Here is a 15,846-nt window from a genome sequence, read left to right on the forward strand (position 1 = left end):
CTCCATGCATTGAATGCTCCTTCTTTGTAACTGAAATACGTACAGTTACCATCTGATGAATTTACATGAAAGCCAAATAAAGATAACTTTCCTGATCTTCTTGACCTAGATGCATACTATTTAACATAGTAAATCTTTCAGTTTTCCATATTTCTGAGTTAAATCACAGAATCACAGAATCATAGGGGTTGGAAGGGACCTCCAGAGATCATCAAGTCCAACCCTGCCAAAGCAGGTTCCCTACACCAGGTCACACAGGTAGGCATCCAGGCAGGTCGTGAACATCTCCAGAGAAGGAGACTCCCCCACCTCCCTGGGCAGCCTGTTCCAGTGCTCCGTCACCTCACTGTAAAGAAGTTCTTGCGCACATTTGTGCGGAACTTCCTATGTCACTAGAGAACAGATTCTTTGCTTATAAAGTGAAAGTGATGTATCACAGTTCTTTTCTTACCGTTTTACCACCACACCACCTCACCATTTTACTTGGAGACAGTAATTCTTTACCAGTAAATCATGGCACATGCTTAGTTGCAACACATTTTCAACACATATCTCAAGTTATCATTTTACTCTCCAACTATGAACTGCCAGAAAAATGTAGCACAATGATCCATGGGAAATTAAAAAAAAAAAAAAAAGCTGCGAATAATTTTCTGTATCTGAAGAAAAAATAATGAGCTCCTAGAAAGACCTGCGATTCATGAGTGAAGCAGGTAGCAGCTCAGGAATGAGCTAGCAGGGATTAAAGAGGTCCAAATGGCAGATTTGGGCTGGAATCAAGTCTACCCACAAAGCTGGAGGAAATACAGCTAGAGACAAATAAACTCAGACACATGAGATTTGCCAAGAAAAACAGAAAATAAACTTTCTTTTAATGTTTTGTGTATATTATACGGACTCAAGCATTAGAACAGTGTTCTCCTGGGGAGGAGCACCTCTTCCTATCCTTGCTGAAAGCAAGCAACAGAAAGATTTCTAACTATTCCCCAAATTGTATGAATACTTCTATATACTGTACAGTAGATATGTTATGCAGTTATATATCTATATATCTATATATCAGCTTATATTCAACTCTAAATACAGGGTGGGGACTTGCCCTAGTCCAATTTCCAAGAGCTCCTTCTAACTTCTCATTTCCATCCTACAGGGGGGCAGGATGTGAGGAGGGGCTTCATAGGCATCCCAGCATAGAAGTCAGTGACTGCAAGTTACTTGATCAGTTTTGAGATTAAGTTCTTGGTGCCCTCCTCTCTGCACAAACGTGTATTCAGTATAATTTCCTCATCCATCCCTAATCTCTTGAGCCTAGAGTACTCAATAGGAACATCATCCTCTGTGTACAAGGGCTATGCCCTTATGTATATATATGCAGTCAGTGCATAACTTGAAATTCTTTGTCCTATAAAATTTATTAACCTTTAGAGATTTAGCCCATTTAGCCAATTTTGACCATATATAGAGCAAACATGCCTCTGCAGGATGTCCTTCCGTACATGGAGGATGTAATGCAGCTTCTATCTGCATACAGCAGAAATCCAAGTATTGTGGAGAGGCTCTCATCAGTTTTCTGAGAATTCTAACTCTGTACAGCAAACTTATGTGCTGTGTTACTCTGGTTGTTCAGCAGACCGCTGTTCCTGCCAGGCTGAATGGTACTCGGTTCAGTAGCAGAGTACATTGTGTTGTGATTGCGAATACATGCTGTAGCAAACTATGCTAGAGCTAGGAACAGTGCCCAGAGTTCCTTATTGATTTTGCTGTATTGAGATAGATGCTGAGATAAGGTGCTCTACAGAACAGTTAGGCATGCCACCAAAAGTCACAGAGAGTGATGAAGACTCTTCAGACAGCTTTTCACCACTTCCCTTATCCAATCTCAGAACACTGACCGTGTACCTGGAAATGTTTTCTGTGCATCTAGAAAGTGAGGTTCTCTAGCAGCCAACAGACATCCAGTGCTACCAGAGTGAATTATTTTCCCGAGGTTGGCCTGTTTCTATGCTCATACCTAGAGATATATCCACCTCCCCACCAGCACCCGGTTCTGTGCAATACAGCACACAGAAAACCTGCAGGAAAACCCAAGGATCCCCCCAGATAATGATTCCTCTACCACATGTCATTTCAGCTTGACTCCTTTCTGTGCAGAACACACCAGGTCAGGAGGTAGGAACTCAAGTGGAGATAGTGAAAGTGGACTCAGCAGCTGGTGAGTGTAGATGAAACTAGATCAAACAAGTCATCAGGACAAGCTAATTCATTGTCTCTTGCCCTGTCCTTCACCCCACAAGAAGCAAGTCCCCAGTTCTTTAAGGACACACATGTTTTGGGGGCTCTCTTGGGCTTAGGAACAGGTGTATCCATACTTCCTGCTTCCTGAAACTTGTCTGAAATGGGTATCAAGAGTTTTCTTCAGTGGAAAGGGAAGAGCAAAGGAGAGGAGAGAAAAGGAGAGATGAGAAGAGAGATCTCTCTTCTTGAGAACATAATCTTCTTGAGAAAAGTATAATGCCATATTAAATCAAGAATTCTTCCTTTTGGTAGTATTTGTGTGAGGGAGGCAATGGGCATGAAATGAAGAACTTCCCAGAGGTAGTTACAGATCATCTGCTGCCATACAATGAGGTTTGCCTTGGGTGGAGGACAGCTCATCTCCCAGTTCTGTCACTTCTCTGAGTCCAGCAGACACAGAGCAAACTCAGTAGCTGTGGAGGACAGGAGAAGGACAGTATGACTAGGAGTATCAGAACTTGTACTCATGCCATGCAAGAAACCTAGGCCAGGGCATAAAGCCTTGTGTATACAGTCTTGCATTCCTCCACATGAGACACAGCTTAGGGCATTTCCTCCATTGGAGAGGACACCCTATCTCCATTCATGTTTCTCTGCAGAGACAATACACAGACATAAGGACCTCTGGGAAACAAGCCTGCCAAGTAGAAACGGAGAGAAAAGGGGAGCATCCCACATCCTCAGCAACAGATTTAGAAGACAGTTGCAGCTACCATGACAGATAGGGAACTCTGTGCACTGCAGCACTTGAAGAAGAGGATGTGGGAGAAAGCAGAGAAGCAAGGAAATGGTGGGGGAATCACAACAAGAAAGAAGGACTTGTCTTGGGTTGTAGGCAGGGGATGATGATTTCTCTTCTCTCTCTTCTTTTTTCTCTTCTACTTTTGGTAGCTCACAGAGCATCAGGCCTCCTGTGCTGCTGCTCCAGGATCTGTTTACAAGGGAGATATGGGAGTTGCCCAGATCGGCGGAGACGTCGAGAAGGAAGGCCGGCCAGTTGGCGACAGATCTCATCTGAAAACAAAGCGCATGAATACATGCTGACAGATAATCAAAGCTTCCTTCAAACTTGTCACTACCACAAAATTTAGGAGTATATCCTTCACTGTGTCTGCAGAAACTTGCTGCAACAGCAAAGACTACATAAGAAATCTAGATTGGATCTTTTTTTTTTTTTTTCTTTGAATTTATGAATAGAAATACTGAGAGTTACTCTTTAACCTCAAAGGAATGTAAGTTTGAGTAAAGGCTTGTCTGGGGTTAGCCGAGCATGATGAAAACCAAGCAAATTCAAGGCACAGCCAAGAGCTCTCAAAATTTTGGTAGTATTATATCTGCCTCCCAGTGCTTTTCATGGCATGTGTACTGGATGCAAGCCTGCATTGCATTAGAGTTCCCCCAGAATTAGTCTAGGGAAAATACTGCATGTAGATTGGGGCTAGGAAATGTTAGTTTGGAGACAGTATCAGATGGCTGCAGTTGTTCTTCTATTCCCTCCCCTAGGCTATCTTGTACTGTAACTCACCTTGCATGACTTCATTTTCCTTGCAGACAATGCGAGAGCACACCTCCTTGTTTATTACGTACATGCGACGCACACTGTGAGATCACCAGGAGAATGCCAAGGACAACAGAGAAAAGCACAGTAATAAAAAGAAACAAAAAAGTGATAAGCAATAAACATAAACTCATGCTTATATTCATGATGAGTAGGCAAATCCCATATCTTTTTGGAATGATCAGAATAAGGCTATCATCAAAAGAATGGTAACCTTTGTCAAGTCTTCGTGGTATGGCCAAGTGATTTACATGAGGATTACAATATAGGACACATAGTAGTAGCTCCTTAGTGCTGCTCAGATAATAGATGTCATGCTGTTTTAATTAATAACTTTAAAAGGCAGCTCTGAGGGTAGGATTAACCTCAACAACTGGTTCCTTGAAAGAAGGTGTAGTTTCCAAAGGAAACAATTGTTGAACTGGATGTGCCATTTCTGGAGGGCTTTTAGGGCTTTTCTTGGAGACTGCTGTTTTCTTACCTGGTAACACAAAGGTAGCTGATACACTGCTTTACTGGTTTGTGAACAGAATACAGGCGTGTGCAAGGGAACTGCTCCTCACGACAATCTGAGAACACATGTAATACACAGAGGTTCAATCCAGCATCACTGGCAGTTGTATGCATTCTGGACGCATACTGTTTTACCAGGTACTGTTTTCCAGGCTTCTAGTGAAAGCTGCTAGCAACTATTTTCCATTCTCATGTAAGAGATGGGAATGTTTTAGAGAAGAGAAAAATAATGCAAATATTTCTGATCACCTTGCTTCATAAGATAAAAGTAAGGGAAAATGAGGTACAAAACAGCCCTACTGGGAATCCTCAACATGGAAGGCATATTCTTTCAAGTGGACAGATACAAATAAACAAAACATAAACTGCAGTTGCACATTTAACATGTTCCTAATAGATCTATAGTCTTTCACTTCAGGATACAAACTTGGACAATCAACCCCACTGACTGGGGTTAACTATGATGAGTTTTCTTGAATTTCCTTCAGACATACCACTCAGCATGCCTGCAGGGCATGACAATTTTTCCCACCCTGGGCAAGACACCCAGTGAAAGATTTCCATTTCTACTACTGCCATTATCCAGTACTCTTAATACAAGGAACAAGGATGAAGTGAATTTTGTCAGCAGATCTGAGGAGACAAAGTTTGGTGCTCAGCCAGCACCCATCTGGAGAGGTTACAAGGTGTGTGAAAGTGGGTCAGTAAGAAGGTGCAGGCAGCAAACTTAAACATACCTGATGAAGCTGTTGTAGTTTCAGTGTCAGACTGAACTGAAAGACAGAAAAGTAGCAAAATCAGTGTGGTTTACAACTATTTCCTCCTAATAAAACTGGCTTATTAAAAAAAAAAAAAAGTAAAGCTCTTTCAAAAGCCCTCTTTTGTGACTTCTGATGTGAAAAAAATTTCTTTGTTACTTGCACAAAGTAAAAAAAAGTACAAACCCAGTGTGAATCTAGTGTCAGCTATTGAGCCAACAATGGTAAGAGTCTGTCCAAGGTTTAGCATAAAGCATTACCACTATTGTTCAAAATCACGCTGTAAAAGGCATCCTGAATTATAATTCAAAAGCTTGAGTAATTGCCATCCATTTTGGCAAGCAAAGAAACTTGTGACTGGCTTTTACTAGCTGGACCAGCTGGTTTTTTAAAGCCCATGACAAGAAAGCAAAATGAGGTTGGTTTTATTGTCCCCTGTTATAAACCAGTCCACCTGTACCACAGTAAAACAGTACGTTTTATTGTTTACCCAGTGACAAACTGGAAAGGGACTCAGACGACTTGCCAGGTGCAAGTTTTCATCAGTGGTAATAGAAAACTCCTGCACAGTTCCTGTGTCAACCAGAAGCAAAGACAACATAAATGGACATATAGAAAAAGAGTCTCCTGGGCGCTGGGGCTCCAGTTAGGGACTTTCAGGGAACTTGGAATTCTAAGTGTTCAAGGGACTGAGTGAGGAGAGGGAAGATGAGTCTGCAACACTCAGCTGTGAAATGATAATAAACTCACCAGGACTGAGAAGAACAGGTGGTGTTACATCTGCAGCTGAAAAAAGAGATGAAAGATCTGAGATTTCAGCCTCTTCCTCCCTCCCACAGTTCTGCCAATGGCTCATCACTATTGATTTGTAGACATAATACATGTTGTTCATGCATTCATCAACAATCTGATTTGTCAGATTAACAGCAGGCTTCTGTGAATATGCTGGGTTTTCTACAGCTGATGGGATGCTGTAGGGCAGAGATGGATTCCATGGCACATCCTCTCTGAAGAGTTTCTTCTTGATCCTTCCACAGTATGCATTTTGAAAGAAAAGTTTTCTGTCAAGGCCTCATATTTAGCCTTCTCAAGTTCAGAAGCAGGTTAGTCACAATCATTTTGTTGTGGACACAGAAGGCATTCATCTATCCTCCTACAGACCATCCAGTCTCACAGTCTGAATGTGAGATTCACATACGTTGCAGTCATCTCACACCAGCCCCCAGGAAGATCATGAAACCATGTGAACATCATACTGTGCTTCCTCTTTTCTCTGCCTGTGTTTTCCCAGTGTTTTCTGCTTGACCCATGATATTCTAGACAATGATTCCCCTGGGGCAATCTCCACAGCAAGGCTTGGCTCTCCATGCATATTTGCATGATGTAAGCCATGGCTGTCCAACCATTTGGCTTGCCTGAACTTCATTGAGTGAAGATAAATTGTCTTAGGCTGCATAAACATAGGTTGCTCTGAAAGTAATGCCTCTTATTTATTTCCATGGAAACTACAGCAGATACAATGAGCACAGTAATTCTGCTTGATAGATCAAATTCCTAGCAACAAAACAGTATTTTTCCAACATAGTCACTACCATTAGCTATGCATTTTCACCTGCGATGAACAAGAGGACGCATGCCAGTCTTGTTAAAATCTGTGCCAGCGGAGGTGACCCACTGTCACCATTGCTGAAATGCACCATCGTGCTCACATCCACTGTTTGGTTTCTAGAAATGTTCTGCAAGTGTCAAAGAAAATCAGTTTTGTTGTTGTTGTTTCTTTGTTTGTTTGTTTTGCATGGAGAAATTCAAGGACACACTCCTGCTTCTTATGCACTTCAGTGTCAGACACCATTTTGTCAGACTGCACCTCTGCTGCCATCTGTCGCACATCAACAGAACATAACAGAATACTGGTGGGAAGGTTCAACCTCTACTGTCATATCACCAACATTCACCTGTGATGTCATGGGCCAACACAATAAAACAGCAGGCATTACTTTCAGAACAGCCCTTGTGAAATATATGCTATAGAGAGAGAAACAAAAATATGAAGCTAGTAGGATATTTGACTGTATTTTTGTGATACTAATGCATCAGTCTTGCTCGATGGCACTGGTTACAATTCTTCGTGAGTTATCAGTGTGCTCATCAGAGATTTTTAATTAAGTTTTACTCTTCCTGTTCTTCATTCTCTACAGTAGTTGCTCACAAATGTGCATACTGCCAAAAGTGATGACATGAGTAAAGCATGACTGTGAGCAAGGGATATTTATCTCTGTTACAAGAGGTCTTATAAAAGTCGAATAAATAGTTATGATCATTTCTTTTTTTTTAGTTGAATATTTGATTGCAACTCTATACATTCCATTTGAAAGTTTGCAGGTGATGTATTTGTGTCGACTGAAAATGGAGTCACAAACATAAACTGGTGATTTTTTTGGCAGTCTTGAAGCCTGCTCTCAAATTCCTGTATCAAAACAGAAAGCACGGCTGTGTATTCTCCGCTGTTCACAGGGCTGTGTTTAGCCAGTGTATCAAAACGCAGAAAACTATTTGCAAGAACCCTCCCGTGCCCTAATTTCTGCCCAGACAGCGCCAATCACGTACCGATGTTTGCTGAGAGCGACGAGCGCGCGCCCGGTCACTCGACGGGGAAGAGCTGCCACCAGGGGGCGGGCCACAATGCGAGCCGTGATGGGCCGCGGATTGGACCTGCCTGAGTAAGTGGTCATCGGGAGTGCCTCCCACTTACCATATTTTTCACCTATATTTAGCCACTCCCCAGTGTCATTCCCTATCCACATTAGCTGCAGGTGCGGCAGGGAGGACAGGTGAACCTGGCCAATTTGTCTCCCTTGTCACTTAGTCTCTGCCTACAACTTCCTTTGGAAGCTCAGGCTGTGTAAGCTTCAGATTTCATGGCTTCTTGCAGTGCAATCAACTTCAGACAGTTTTCAGTACCTCAGGTGAAGCCAGCAATTCCTTGGAGAACAAATCATTAGCTACCTTGATTCACTTCCCTGCATGGTGCACAGAAAAGACTCTCTGAGAGCCATAAATTCTGGAAGAGCACTGCCAGATGTCAAAGGTGAGGAAGAGGGGTTTCTTAACATCTGGGGCAATAAGTAGGAATAAAGGTGAACAGGGAAATAAAAGAACCTTGAAGTTGCTGAGAGCTAAGTACTTACCAGGGGTGCTGATGAGAGAGCTTGTCTGAACATCACCTGGAAAAGAGAGAATGTCACGGAATCACAAAATCATAGGGTTGAGAGAAATCTCTGGAGAAGTTCAATATAGTAGATAACACAGGAAAGCATCCAGGTGGGTTTTGAATATCTCCAGAGAAGGAAACTCCTCAACCAATCTGGGCATCTTGTTCAAGGGCTCTGTAAACCTTATAGTGAATAAGTTTTTTCTCATGTCCATATGGAATTTTCTATGTTCTAAATTGTTCCCCCTGCCCCTTGTGCTGGGCGACACTGAAAAGAGCCTGACCTCATTCACTTGACTCCCACCTATTAGATATTTATAAGCACTGATTTATAAGCACTGATAAGCACTGCAGGCCCAGGTCTGCCCGCCTTTCCTCCTAAGGGATTCTCCAGTCCCTTAATGATGTTTATAGCCTTCCACTGGACTGTCTCTTTAAGTTCCCTATCTGTCTTGAAATGAGTAGCCCAGAACTGGACAGAATACTCTAGATGTGGCCTTACCAGAGCAGAGCAGAGAGCAAGGATATCCTCCTTCAATCTGCTGGCCACATTCCTTTTAATGAACCCTGGGATATCACTGACCCTCTTGGCCACAAGGGTGCCCTGGCTCATGGTCAACTTGTCCACCAGGACACCTAGGTCCTTCTATGTCCTGACAGAGTTTGTCTTTACTTTTGCTGTTCCTTACATGACAAGCTATAGCTAGCTTGAATTATCTTGGCCACTGTGGTAGGCTCAGGAGACTGGGATTCAGTCCAGTAGGTACATAAATGTAGTGAACTCATTCCATCCTTATCCATTGCTTTCCTCAGTGACTGAACTGGAATTGGAATGCTTAGTGTTCATGTTTGGCTGTACGTGGGAATACAGGAAAAACTGTTCAGAGCAGCAGCTGTGGAGCAAGATAAGCAGCATGAGAACCAAGGACACCTTTAGAGAAGAAAGAAAGTCTCACAACTCTGATTGGATAAGCGCCTGTGTGAACAGTTGAAGAGTGTTTTATAGAATGCTCTGTTAACATGTATAAATAGAGTAGTGCTTAACAATAAAGTAGACTAACAGTTTTTAACCATATTGGTGTGCTGTTGTGTCTCCAGTGTGTTCTGAGAGTCCAGAGATTTCCCCACAGCTGTAGATGTCCCTTGACATCTTGAACAAGGGGGTGGGAGTAGGTAATCCTTAGTGGTCCCTTCCAACTCAACCAGTTCCATGGGGGTTGCTTCAAAAGTAATGCTTCCTACTTTGTTTTGGTGGCCCACGACACCAGAAGTAAATGCTGATGGTATGGCAGTAGAGGTTGAACCTGCCCACCAAACTTCTGCTATATTTTGTTGTGTGGCAGATGGCAGCAGAAGGGCATTCTGACAAAATAGCATCTGACGTGGAAGTGAGTATGAAGCAAATGTGTGTAATTGAATCCTCAGTGTTGGAAGAAATTGCACCCACTGGTATTCATTGATACTTGCTGAATGTTTCTGGAGAATGAACAGTGAATGCTAGCACAATGAGGCAGTAGGTGGTGTGTTTCAGAAGAGGTGGTGTGTTTCACATCAGACAGTGATGTGATAGACAAACCAATGTTCTTGACAGCATAGCAAATTTTTATGAGTGAAGCATGTAGGCTCCTGTTCATCACTGGTAAAAATGCATAGCTAGTGGTGGAGGCTATGGAGAAAAAGAGTGTTTTGTAGGTGAGAATTTTGTCTATCAAAAAGTATTATTGCTCTCTTAGTATCCATTGGAGTTTCTATGGCAATAAATAGGAGGCATTACTTTTGGAGTGAACTATGTATGATCCTATGGTGTTACTCTAAACCCTTACTGAACTCTGGTTTCATATTCCAATTTCTCAGATATGGCCATGGTAGGCATCATGATTGGAAGAAAAGTCTTCTGAAACCAAGGCACTGATGGCTCCTGCAACGGTAGGACAGACAGCTGGAGTACTCACTGCATGTTAGGAGCAAGGCAACTCTGAAGTCTAGACTGTAAGAATTCATCAGCAGATGAGTTTCTCTGAAGGGCAACAGATGGCAAACTGAGGTAGTGATGGAAGGACAAAGTGTGAAGGAAAGGGGAGCTTGGCTGACACATTTTGGACTGGCCTCTGAATTGTTTTCCAAAAAGGGTCATGGCTGCAAAATGTCTAAAGGCTTACTCAGTTGCTTCAGTATGAAGAAAAGTCAGGCTCTTGTGGTCCCTCTAAGTGCTGAAACATGATGCAACTATACATTTATTTTATCTTGTTATGTCAGAGAAATGGAAGAAGTAAGGTACAAATGGATAAAGCAATTTACCCCCAACAACACATTCAGTGTGAAAACCAGTTAATATTCTTTCACAGCAGTCTTCCAGATAAAGTATATCACTTCCACACCATTTTGCTCAGGATTTTCCTGAGCAGTGGTGAAGTTGCTCCAGCTTCTCACTGCTTTAGAAATGTGATCTTACAGCCTTTGAAGTAACTTCATGCAAAGTGTTCAAAATCCCAACATTACTTGTAAGAGCACATAAGATTTAGCAGGTTATTTTAGAAGTCTTCCTTGAAAGACAAGTTACAGTGTCAGAGGCCAGGAAACAAAGAACAGCATTTGCAACTAACCAGGCTGTAGCTATATAGGACAACAAAGTCACATTAGCATTCTTTATTATATTAACATGCCAGTAATATTTACCAGTTTCACTTTCCAGTTCTTGTCCATTGACCACCCATGGAAACCAGCCTGCAAGGAGAGGAGAGTGAAGAAAGGAGAGGGATTTCTATAAGAAGTCTTCACGAAGTTTGTTATGAGATGCTTATTTATTCAGGAGAGACCACCCACTGCTGAAGGGAGAAATGCTCTTCCCTCTGCCTCAATCCCCCCCTGCTGGCTGTTTTTCTTCTTTGAAGGCATTCAGATACAGTGAATCCTGATTCTCCATCTGCTGCTTCCACCAGAATTGAAGTCTGGGAAGAGTAAGAGACTGTAAATACCACCAGATCTACCTGACTATGCACTTCTGCAACACTCCTTGATGTATTTTGGTAACAAATTGCTCCTTGCCTTCCTGCTGAGGTCGGTCAAAATCTCTATGTTTTAGAGAGAAAAAAAAAAAGGAATCTGACTCATAGAAAATGTTTGCTTGTGGTAACAAAAGTTGTGTACATTGACACAGTAAGCAACGGATTGCATGCCTCTTTTAGAAAATAACTATCTGGTCCATCATCCTCCCTGAGTACTGAGCAGAGCAGATCTTTTCCACACTCAGGAAGACTTGGCTGTGTGTGTTGTGTGGCAGAGAAGGAATTGAACTGGACTGCTCATTTATCCAAACATAACGGGTGAAAGAGCTGCTTCCTTCTGCAGCCAGGAATATGAAAATATTTCCTGCTAGACACAGAGAGGGAAAATGTTTGCATACTTGGGGATGGGTTGAAGGAAAGAGCTGGCAGGAAAAAGACAGTGATCTGGGGCACTGTAGGGATGTGTGCAGGACCAGCCCAAGGCACGGTACATAGTGCTACATCTTATGGACTCAGCCTTTAGCTTTCTACTGGGAGTACTGCATGAGTAAAGACCATCTGGTCTGGGGTTTTATTCTTAGTCCTTCCTCATTCCAAGAGCCATTACTTGCAGAATGCAGAAGGACTCTTGGGATTTCTATTTAATCATATTCTGTGGCATAAAGGGACTATTCTGTTCCACACCCAGCTGCCAGCGAGGGCTCAGCTGCTGATTGTTGATCCAGGGAGAGCCAGATACATATAATTTACGTACACAGGGTAGTGGAGCTCCATACTTTTCCAGTTCTGGCTGATTTCTTAATGGTAATAAGCATTGGCAAAAGATCTTTACTTTCTTGATGGTTTCTGATAAAAAGCAAGGACTTGGATTCTTACCTAAAACCAATTTTTAATTTTGAATAGACAGTTTTACTATCTTTTCTTCCCCCTGCAAGATGACTAGAAAACTGGATCAACTTTAAAATGAGAGGACACGAGTGAAGTAAAACCTCAGAGTACAAGGACAAAAGAGGTGAATTTTTAGACAGATTTTCAATTACTTCAATCTGTATTTGTTCTGGTAATCAATTCACATGCTTTATAAATGCTTGTATTTTATTGTCCAGGTTGCAGTAAATTCACCCTTGAGGTCTGACAAAACTGCAACCCTAACTCACCAATTTGTAGATGAACCAAAACTGAAAAAGGCAATGAGAGACCAGATGTTGGTTACTGTTATTGTCCAAGTTAAAACAGAACTCCTATACAGAAAAGTAAGAAATCCTCATTTAAGGTCTTCTGTGCATCACAGACTTTTTCTTTTTACCTTCAAAGGCCAGCTCTTGGATGCCTCTCCTCCTAATTCACAGTCACAACATAACATCCTCTTTGAGATAACTACCATGCATACTTACAGGAAAAAAAGTGTTATGGGAGCAAAACTGAGCTCCAATTCAATCCCTATGTAGTCACCAAAAAGAGGAAGTCCATCTCCAGCCATCTCATACAGCACAAGGGGAGTACTGATGAGAGTAGATTGGAATGATCTGATTTGGATATAATAGGTGCAATAATTGCTCTTTTACATGCAGTCTTTCTGAGGTAGAACTTTCTCCATTCACTGGAGTTAATCTTTTGCTGTCTGTCCTGACTCTGATGTCTCATGCTGATCTCTCCTTTTTTTTTTTTCTTCTTGAAATTTGATCCCACTTGAATTTTTGCCAAAGATATACCAACAAAAGGATGAAGCAACAAAACAGAACAAAACCAAAATAAAGTGGAAGCTAGGTTTTCAAAATAGAAACACAAAGATGGACAAAATTTACTGGCAACGAGAAGACCTGTCTAAAGTGGGGGCGCTCCAGCAGTAACCGCTGGTGACATTAACCTTTTCACAATTACAACACAATACATTTTGTGGAGTATTGGGAAATGCTCTGCAGATCGTGCAGACACAGGTTGTCAGCTATATGAAATGCAGCACAATCTGTAGGATAATGCACTGCTAATTCTCTTTCTAAACTCCAGACCTGGATGTTCTCCTTACTCAAACATTCCTATAGTGCAAGCTTTGGATCTCTGTCTCATGACTCCCATTATTTTCTGGGGGGTTGAACCAGTCCCTAGTTCATAATTTTTTTTCTTATAGCCCTGTATCTACCTTTTTCTTTCCTTCCCCTTCATCATCCTTCTACATATCTCTCTCTCTTTAGAGCATTGCACTTTAGTCTCTGCAGGACATTCCATGCAGCCAGGGTGAAGAAGAAATACTCCCCTTGGAGTACAGACTCACCAGCTGGGGAAAAGGAGAAAGCTAACAGACACAGTGCTGTAAGGGTTGCAGAGGTCTTCATCCCTGTGGAGAGGAGGAGAAAGGGGTCAGAAAAAAATTAAAATGTGAGCAGAGATACTCTCCCTTGTAGCCCAGAAATTTTGCTTGCTGCCTCCATTTCCACCTCAAGACCATTTGTTCTTTCCAACCTCTCTCCCACCTGTCTCCCTTCCAATCTGACCAGTTTTCCAGACATTTCTGAAACATTTTGGACTGAATGTAAAACTCCATCTGCCTTTTCCCTCTTTCCACCTTGTTTCAGCTTCCATCCCTTTTCTTATTCAGGTCGCTAAGCCCCCTCCGCATGCAACCCCAACATGCAAAGAAGTTATCTTCTTCCTCCACTCTCTCCCACTTTAACATTGTTTTGAGGTGAATTGAGAGAATACATAGGATTCCCATCACTTACTGCTGCCCTTGATCTCCGCTTGTTTCAGCAGCAGATGCTCTGTCTTTCTCCTTTAGCAGTTCCCCCCACTTTGGCTATTGGGAAAATCAAATGCAACCACACCCAGAACATGCTCTACTTTTGATTGTCTTCAAAATACAATTTCGAGGGAGGAAAAAAAAAAAAAAAAAAAAGGAAGAAAGAAAGAAAGAAAAAGGAGAAGCCAGTGAGATGCTGGGATGTGGTGTCATCATGCAGCTGGAATGAGAAGGGAGGTAGCGTGGAGCAGCAGCCCACACCCTCATTCCAGACTTTATTATACTCCAAAGGAAAACTGCTCCTCCCATTCCCCCAGGATGGCCCAGCACCAGAGACGGATTCTTGTGCAGACGTTAAACATTCCCATTTCGCTTTGTTCCTTTCATGCAGTGCTTTCGCTCTCCCTTCTCTCTTCTACACGAAGTCCCATTTTCCCACTTAGCTGTTCCCTCGATACTGTTTTTTGACCGTTTCCCTGTCTCGCCCTTTTACACCAACAGTATGCAGTATGCATATATTTTCCGAAACAACATGCTCGGCTCGCCACGGTGACAGGATGGATTCTAGTCTTCCCCCATGTTCCCCAGCATTGTAGTATTCCAGACAGACCGCCCTATCAGGCATGCGCCGCAAATGATGCTGGCCAGGAGAAATCCGAAACCATTTAGCCAGCGGGACCAGAAGCCAGAGCGGCGGACGGGTCGGCGCACTGCGGCACGAGAGCAGGGCGGATAGGGACGGAGAGACGGGTGGCTGGACGGGAAAGGATATTCCCACTGTGGCGAAGAGGGGTGCAGAATGACGGCGAGCACAAGGCGGCCCCGGCCGCGTGATAGGGAGCAGCGCTTGCACAGGCGAAGGCACAGTGCCACCATCCCCCCCCACCCCCCGCCCTCCGCGCAGATAGCAGCCTGGCCGTCAACCAAACAGCTGGCAAGAAGCAGTGATGACATCAATCGCCGCCCCGCGCCAGGGCGGGAGGAGTGTTCCTGTTCCCAGTTCTCGGCAGCCGAACGGGGGCGGGAGTTGGGAATTGGATGGAGGTGCAGATGTGATAGGGACGGGGACGGGGACGGGAGCAGAGATAGAGAATGAAATGGTGAAAGGGGTGGAGATGAGGATGGGGTGGCGATGAAGAAGTGGTAGGGAAGGGGATGGGCACAGAGGTGGGATGGGAGTACCCCAGGGTGTGTAGGGATGTGGATGGGAATAGGGTGGGAAATAAGGATGGGCACGGGGAGGGGAAGGGGATTGGGATGGACATAGGGATGGGATGGGGAAGGGGATGAGGAAAGAAACGGGTAGGATGGGGATAGGGTTGGAGAGAGGTATAGGGTTGGGGAAATGGGTGAGGATGGGGATAGGAATCACAAAAGGGAATGGGGTGGGAATAGTGATGGGATAGGGGATGAGGATAGGAGTAGGAATGGGAATGTAGATGTGGTGGCAGTGGAGATGGATATGGGGAAGGGGATGGTAGTTGTGCTGTCAGTGTGGCTTGTCCTATTCTGGAGTTGTGTGCAATGGGGACAGGGATAAGGTGCAGGGCAGGAGTCAGCTCTGCAGTACCACTGCTGTTCTGGCCAGTCTGGGAAGGATGGGGAGCATGGAAAGTGTGTGCAAAGGGAAAAAGTGGCAAAATGGGAGAGACATAAAAAAACTGCAAAAAGAAAAGTGAGGAAGGAGATGTAAGCCTCACTGATGCCATCCTTCAGAGTTCCTTTTGCTGCTGCACCTCCAAGGACACTGCACATTACAAATGAAGGGA

General features: G+C 43.4%; 1 protein-coding gene across 3 annotated transcripts in view; it reads right to left on the bottom strand.

Moving 5' to 3' along the window:
* The window catches only part of MFAP5 (microfibril associated protein 5), a 263,735-nt gene extending 249,521 nt beyond the window's left edge, over positions 1–14,214 (bottom strand). Inside the window, exons 1-9 of one of the 3 annotated variants that reach the window (XR_007373826.1) lie at positions 14,061–14,214; positions 13,613–13,675; positions 11,012–11,059; positions 8,313–8,348; positions 5,875–5,910; positions 5,104–5,139; positions 4,335–4,422; positions 3,821–3,894; positions 310–3,309 (exon numbers count right to left, since the gene is read on the bottom strand). Coding sequence is in view for 2 of the 3 variants with exons in the window: in XM_048930679.1 (XP_048786636.1) it covers positions 3,188–3,309; positions 3,821–3,894; positions 4,335–4,422; positions 5,104–5,139; positions 5,875–5,910; positions 8,313–8,348; positions 11,012–11,059; positions 13,613–13,673 (501 nt within the window). In the remaining variant the exon portion in view is untranslated. Of the gene's footprint in view, positions 1–235; positions 3,310–3,820; positions 3,895–4,334; positions 4,423–5,103; positions 5,140–5,874; positions 5,911–8,312; positions 8,349–11,011; positions 11,060–13,612; positions 13,676–14,060 lie in introns of those variants that run through there. The other 2 variants (XM_048930679.1, XM_048930693.1) reach the window with 2 other exon arrangements.
* Positions 14,215–15,846: the final 1,632 nt, after the last annotated feature.

The sequence above is a fragment of the Lagopus muta genome, chromosome 1, assembly GCF_023343835.1.
Source record: "Lagopus muta isolate bLagMut1 chromosome 1, bLagMut1 primary, whole genome shotgun sequence".
Lineage (NCBI taxonomy): Eukaryota > Metazoa > Chordata > Aves > Galliformes > Phasianidae > Lagopus > Lagopus muta.